Source organism: Sprattus sprattus, assembly GCF_963457725.1.
Source record: "Sprattus sprattus genome assembly, chromosome: 19".
NCBI classification, from domain to species: Eukaryota; Metazoa; Chordata; class Actinopteri; order Clupeiformes; family Clupeidae; genus Sprattus; species Sprattus sprattus.
Window position 1 is genome coordinate 19,864,153 of NC_137917.1, and position 7,802 is coordinate 19,871,954.

The 7,802-nt window shown below is 41.8% G+C and overlaps 1 protein-coding gene across 2 annotated transcripts in view; it reads right to left on the reverse strand.

Annotated features, from left to right (window-relative positions):
- Nucleotides 1-7,521, reverse strand: part of rorc (RAR-related orphan receptor C) — a 28,708-nt gene extending 21,187 nt beyond the window's left edge. Inside the window, exons 1-2 of one of the 2 annotated variants that reach the window (XM_080857973.1) lie at nt 7,067-7,521; nt 1,416-1,445 (exon numbers count right to left, since the gene is read on the reverse strand). In XM_080857973.1, the coding sequence (XP_080714099.1) occupies nt 1,416-1,445; nt 7,067-7,127 (91 nt within the window). In that variant the 5' untranslated portion in view covers nt 7,128-7,521. The remainder of the gene's footprint in view (nt 1-1,415; nt 1,446-7,066) is intronic. The other variant, XM_080857974.1, reaches the window with a different exon arrangement.
- Between the last annotated feature and the right edge of the window lie 281 nt (nt 7,522-7,802).

Genomic DNA, 7,802 nt, shown 5'->3' on the forward strand with positions numbered 1-7,802 from the left:
GTATAATAAAACTACTAATTTGTTAATAAGTAATTGCAAAGTTATGCAAGAGATTAGACACTCTTCCTTAGAATTTCAAAATGCCCTTTGACCTCAGGACCATACAAGATACTATAACTATTCTACAGCAATACAGTGAGCACATATAATTAGCAATTCAATGACATGGATGAATTGTGTCTTCTATCTCAAACAGACAAAATAGAATGGCTACTGGCATGAGGAACTCCTGGCTGCTGGTCATTTCTATTTACTTGGGGCACAGAACCATATACTACTGGCAGGTTGGTACAACACTAACCAATGCAAATTTACTATACATTTGTACTACTACTACAAATGACGCCCATCAAAAACAAACAGCCATAAAAACAAACAGCCCCCCCAAAGAACCAAATACACATACATATCAAACACACTCATACACACACACAAACTCACACACACACACTCACACACACACACACACACATAGACACACACACACACAAACACGCACACATGCACACACGCACACACAGAGACACACATAGACCCACACACAGACACAGACACACACACACACACACACACACACACACACACACACACACACACACACACACACACACACACACACACACACACACACACACACACACACACACACACAAAACAAACAAGCAGGCATGCAGATGCACAGTGAGGCCCTCACTTCAGCCTCAGACATAAATAGGCAGAGATATTATCAGAGCTCAGGTGGTTAGCGCCCCTGCCTTGCTATCGCTCTCTCTTTCTCTCTCTCTCTCTCTCTCTCTCTATCTGTCTCTCCCTCGCTCTCTCTTTCTCTCCTCACACAACCACAGTGGCAGAGGCACAGTCTTATAAACAAACAGGTGCAGACCATCTTTGTGTGTGTGTGTGTGTGTGTGTGTGTGTGTGTGTGTGTGTGTAGGTGTGTGTGTGTGTGTGTGTGTGTATGTGTGTGTGTGTGTGTGTGTGTGTGTGTGTGTGTGTGTGTGTGTGTGTGTGTGTGTGTGTGTATGTGGGTATGTGTGTGTGCACGCACATATAAGCGTCTATACAATATGTGTGACTATAGCTTCCTCACACATGCCTTTGTTAAACAGGTGTACAAAGACCAAATGACTATGCTGAACCACAGCTCAGAAGAGTATTAGCCTACATACACATCCAGTCAGTACATAAACACTCAAAGAGATGAGCTTTCGCTTTCACACACACACACACACTCCTCATTAATACAGATACAACCATACAAAATCTTTAGGTCCAAGTGGACAAGGGTCCCCATTCATACGTGACAGAAATATGCTATAACTATAAACAACAAAACAAATGCACGTACTCACCTCATTCACACAAACATACACACAGACACACACTTACAAATGCTCTCAAGTTGGTATACTTACTCAAATGAGTCTTCTTCGGAGTTGGGTTCTCTGCAAAAGTAAGGAGAAAAAATATGTAAAAAAACACATTTAAACGCACGGATGTTGACACGCAACAAAACCCTTGGTGCTATAATAAAGCATACTGAGCAATAACTGTCCACATCATAGTAAACACATAAAGCACTATCCCTCTGTCTTTCACTCACACACTCTTACACACACTCTTACACACTCATGTACACACACACACACACACACACACACACACACACACAAACTCATATACACCCCCCCCCACACACACACACACAACCACACCCACACACACGCACCCCCCACACACACACCCACACCCACCCGCTCACTCACTCATGTACACACAAACACAAAGCAATGGCCGGTTTTTTGGACATTTTTCCTCCTTAAAATGATGGTATTCTAAAAAAGGTCTCCTTCACACACATCTGTCTGACACAGAGAGGGAGAGATGTGGGGGTGGGCATTACTCTATGGACACACACACACACACACACACACACACACACACACAGATGTGCACCTAGACCCCTTTTCTGACGTTTGACCATACTTCTCAGAAAGTTCAGATTTCAACCTTTTTAATTCATTTCCGATATTTATTTTTAGACTGCGTTTGTGTGTCTGGAGAGCTTTTGATAAACATCAGTGGGCTGAGACCTGTGTAACTATCCCTCCCTTTGTCTCTCTCTCTCTCTTTCTTTCTTCCTTCCTCTCTCTCTTTCTCTCGAGGGTTCTGTGGCTTTGCAGTCTTTTTCTGTGTCTACACCTTCTCTAACTCTCCCTTTCATAAAAATCATTTTTGCTTATAAAGCGGAATGCAAAAGGCATGGGGGGCGGCACTTGCTAACGTACTTTGAACCAAAGTCACGCACATGCAGTCTCACACACACACACACACACACAAACACACACACACACACAGGCACACACACACACACACACACACACGCACACATGCAGCCATGCACTACAATATATTTACATCTGGATCCCCAAAAGTGTATAGTAACTCACAGACCTGAAGTGCTCAATTACATTCAATTAATTGGGGAGCTTTTACATGTTGACAAGAGGAAGAGAAGACATCCTCGGCGCATCGTAGGCCTCCTCTACGAGTGTAGGAGTGGACCTAAGATCACAGTGTTTAGGAAATCACCCCACGCATCTTCCCTCAGATCTCTTTGTCACAGCTTCAAACACGGTTCACACTTAAAGTCAAACCTGAAGCAAGAGGACATGATGTCTCTAACAGTGGGGAAAGTCTACTACGCAATCAACTACCTTTTTCAAAGAAACAGCAGGTTTAGAGCAGTGGAGAACATCAATCCACAATTAATACCGCAACGTACGGCTAGGCGATATGGCCAAAAAAATGTGATCTTGATTTTTCTCTGACTACAATAAATACGGCGCTTTGTAACAGAATGAAATCTCGATGTTCCTTTGTTTTAAATTTCATAGATTTCTCTTTGTGTTTATAGAATTTTTAGTGGACTACATTCCAAAGTCGAAAAGTCATCCAAAATGTCCTTTTGAGTAAAGTTTTCCAGATGAAAAACCTTTGGGGAAAGCCAGACATCAAACATTCTGCGCACATACAATAGAAAAATAAATGATCACAACGCAAAATACACAATTACTAGTTTCAATTCCAAATCGGCGTCTTAACATATCACTGGATGGCAATTTATGCATTTTTGCACATCGTCCGAAAAAAATTATATTCAAATAAATTGGATATACAGTATATTGCCCAGCCCGACCACAGAGATATTAATGACGCTAATTTAGTCAGTTGAAATTAGTTACAACGGCAAACATGCACACATACAGGCATGTGCACAGACACAAAGACAGATTCACACACACACACACACACACACACACACACACACACACACACACACACACACACACACACACACACACACACACACACACACACACACACACACACACACACACACACACACACACACACTCACTCACTCACACGTAGCAATTATGCATCAGGCATCCAGCTCTTGAAACAATGCAGAACCTTTTATATATCAGCAATAACTGAAATTTCCAGAACGCCAAATAGTTTCACTCAATTAAAGCACTAAATGGAAAACACTTTCTACTGTTCCACTTCTGGCAGACAGATGTGTCAGCAAGAACAACAACCACGGCTTCCCCCTGCCTTTCTCTCTCTCTAAAAAGTGAAGAAAGGATTTTTTTTTTAAAGACAGGAAAACCATCAGACAGAGAGAAGACAAGATAAAGAGAGAGAGAGAGAGAGAGACTTGATTAGGAGGAGGAGATTAAAAGTCCTGGTCTCGTGTGGCTGAAGTGATATAAGGAGCTTCTTATAATATTTAAGTTCTCTCTCACTTTCTCTCTCTCTGTCTGTTTGGGCATGTATGTATATCTCTCTCTCTCTCTCTCATTGTGTGTGTGTGTGTGTGTGTGTGTGTGTGTGTGTGTGTGTGTGTGTGTGTGTGTGTGTGTGTGTGTGTGTGTGTGTGTGTGTGTGTGTGTGTGTGTGTGTGTGTGTGTGTGTGTGTGTGTGTGTGTGTGTGTGTGTGTGTGTGTGTGTGTGTGTGTGTGTGTGTGTGTGTGTGTGAGAGAGAGCACGTGTGCATGTAATCTACTGTAAGTGCAGGTTGGATAACCCTGTCAGGTTCAAGCCTCTGCTCATTGAGTCCTGATAATGCTGCTTATCTAACAACACAGCTTACCCAATTTAAAGCAAATAGACATTAACACATACATATACACCCACAAACACACACACACAGACACACACAGACACACACACACACACACACACACACACACACACACACACACACACACACACACACACACACACACACACACACACAGACTCGCTTAAACACAACTAACACACGTTCACTGACACACTTCTTTCATCAACCATTCAACCAATCTCATTCCACAAATAATTCATACACTGCTGTGCAATGTGTGCAGTCTGCAGTTGTGATAGGTGAGGGGCTGCACTTAACGTAAGGCATTACAGCGCCTTCATTTACCTCTCTTGGGTACCATGCAGTAATGACATAATTCACTTAGTGTTTCTCTCTTTTTCCGTTCTGTTTTTGTTTGTTTAGCTGTGACGTCCTTTTCTTTTTCCTCTAACAGGCATTGTGTGTGTGTGTGTGTGTGTGTGTGTGTGTGTGTGTGTGTGTGTGTGTGTGTGTGTGTGTGTGTGTGTGTGTGTGTGTGTGTGTGTGTATCTCTGACAGTATACACCCAACTGCTCCTGACTGTATGGCGGATGGCGATAATGGATGATCATGTCGGTTTAGTTTATCAGTGTGTGTACGCATGTATGGGTCTGAGTATCTGTGTCTCTCTCTGTGTGTGTGTGGTGGCAGCTGTGCTGAGTGACTGTTATGTAATCCTTAGGACCCATGCTATTGCCACACTAGGTGTCCTCTCTGATTGCCTGGCTATAAATCTAGTAGAGTTCAGCCAACTGACAGTGACCACTGTCTACTGACGTGCTCTTTAGATGCAGTCACACTCTAATATACAGTGGCGGGAGAGGTGATTCCAACAGAAGACCTATCTTATAAAGCTTTTCAGTGATGGGATTTCCATTCTAATTGCATGGCCATATAGCAAGCCATCACATTTACCCATCTTGTAAATTTGGATGTTTGAGACTATCTGTAGTAGCTCACGTGTAGCTTCACAACAATAAAACCAGCAGTTCCAAAACATTCTTGCACAGTTAGGCATATAAAGAGAATACCCTCTTGACTCTCGCAGTAAATATTTAAATCAACTCCATTCACACAGATTTCCTCAAATCTGCTTAATCAGTGGGTCCATACTGAAAACCTGTCATGGCACTCATGGCAAAGCAAAAACCATGTTCTGGCAAGAGCAGAGGAAGCCTAATATTCCATTTAGAAAAAATGTAAATCATAAATGTCAGCATTAATAAATGACAACAGTAGTTAATGCTTGCACTTTGCATTTAGGATCTCTTGGCTAACATTATTTAAATGGAAATTAGTCAATGTGAACAAACCTACATTATCTGATACGGTACAATAGCTGCATGCTTTACTCACATTTATTCATGCTTAAATTAAAAAGGCTGTTATGATCCATGACACATTACAATAGCTTTACACTTGAAGAAATCTGCACTCAAACATTCATTTTTATAGTACTTTTATTACTACATCTATAAATCATCTACCATCAAGGACACAATTCATCTTCAGATGTAAACCTCATCTGAAAGTGATTCCCCCTCTTCAAAGTTTGGAAATAGCAAGGCGAAGAACAACACATCAATTCACACTCATCACAGACAAGCAAATGTACTTTGTGTACTTAAAGTGTGATTTCATCATACAATATGTTACACTGAAACGTGAGATGGCTCGAGAATAAGCATTGAGGTTTCGAGGACTATCTTGTGCTCCTATAGTCTGGCATGCTCAGACACATCAAAATCGATTCACTTGGATCATAGTGTTTTCCTTCGGCTAAATGCAGATAATGTACTTTATATATACTTTAAGTGTGGTTTGGGTGCGTCTGAGTGTGAGTGCGTATTGAAGTAATTTGTCCAGGAGGTTGAAGAGGGTCAATCAGTGGATCTGAAATTAGCCAATCGGCCTCTGGAAATAGAGGTGAAGTCTAAACAGACACACTAACCCCTAATCCCAACCCTAATCCAGATTACAGCGCTCTTACAACACAGCACCATTCACAGAGACAGAGAAAGGGAAAGAGAGAGATGAATGGATTGTAATCAGAGAAATCGATTTCTTGAAGAAACAATAAAAAACATTACATAAAAATATGTTTAATGTTAAAAAGAGAAACATTTTCCAAAATCCTCTTAAGGTGTGTGTGTGTGTGTGTGTGTGTGTGTGTGTGTGTGTGTGTGTGTGTGTGTGTTTGTGTGTGTGTTTGTGTGTGTGTGTGTGTGTGTATGTGTGTGTGTATGTGTGTGACAGACAGGAAGGCTATTGTCAAGACATATCTAAAATAAAATAAATGTCTCAGCAGTGTAGATAATGAAACTGTATATGTGAATGAGGTGCTAAAACAGTTTTTCTTTCCCTCTTTCAGTTTTATAATCCTGTGATGTGTGACCTGTGCCCCCTTGGTCAGACCTTTGTCAGTTCTATCTAATGATCTTGTGACTTGGTCAAAGCTCATGAACAATGACCTGTTCATTAACAGATAGCACAAAAGTGAATATCTCTGTCTCTCTCTCTCTCTGTGTGTGTGTGTGTAGCTAGGGGAACGAAAGAAAAGCAAAAAAAAGCACCAGTCAAAGTTTACATTTTTTTTGTAACGTTCTCACAATTAATTATTCATTATTAATGTGTCACTATGCTAACCTCTTGCTGGTTTGGTAGGCATGCATGATCGCACCTCAATATACAGCCATGTTTGCGCGAATGCGCGCACACATGCACGCACACACGCACGCACACACAAATAAACCAAGCCCCATGAGACCATGAAAGCCACTCACTCTTATCAAGAGCTAGACTGTTGTGCAATATTCAAACTCGTAAATCATTACTTGAATACAGTAAACTTATCGGTATTGTATGTCCAGCACCTATTAAAGATTCATTTCTTACCAGATTTGGTTTGTACGTCGTTCCTATATCCCTCCGGCGAATTAGGATAGTCATTTTCCATAACTTTTTATCAACTTGGCGCAACACTCGGTCTCAGATCCACCAATGCTTCGCTCACCTGTCCACTGAGAATGGATTTTCTCTATTTTTTAAGATAAAAAAGTGTTCTTCTTTCTTCGTTAATTTAAAACTAAATGCTGGTTGCATGGCAGCCTATACGTTATAGACACCTGCTGCGCTAGCGCCCCGGCCGACGCAAGCGTTTAAGCAGGCACATCGCCATGACTATAAAGAGGGGTAATGTTCCTTTGAGAGTTATCTAAAAGAGAAATTAAAGTTAAAAGTTCCCGTTTCTTCTGATCCCGACGCTAAGGCTAAATTCCGTTCCTTGTTGAGGTTGTTTTGTTGCAACCGGTAGGTCTGTGGTTGGACGGGCACGCCACTGTTGTCATTTCGAGGAGGGGAAAGCAGCTGATTGCCGAGTCACCGGGACAGAGCACCACTGACCGCCCTTGGAAAATCACCGGCTTGCGCGCTCTGGTCCCGTTAGCGGTGCTCTCGCGCCGTCCCCAGCTCACACTCAGTTATGTCACCGGAGATTATGTAACGGGCTCTGAGTCGCACGGGCAATTAGGCCTACATGGTTTAGTTTGCGTCTGGCAAACTCACTTTCTGTGTATGAAATAGAAGTAGGCCTAAAATTACAGTTTAAGAAATCAGATCCAAACATATTATC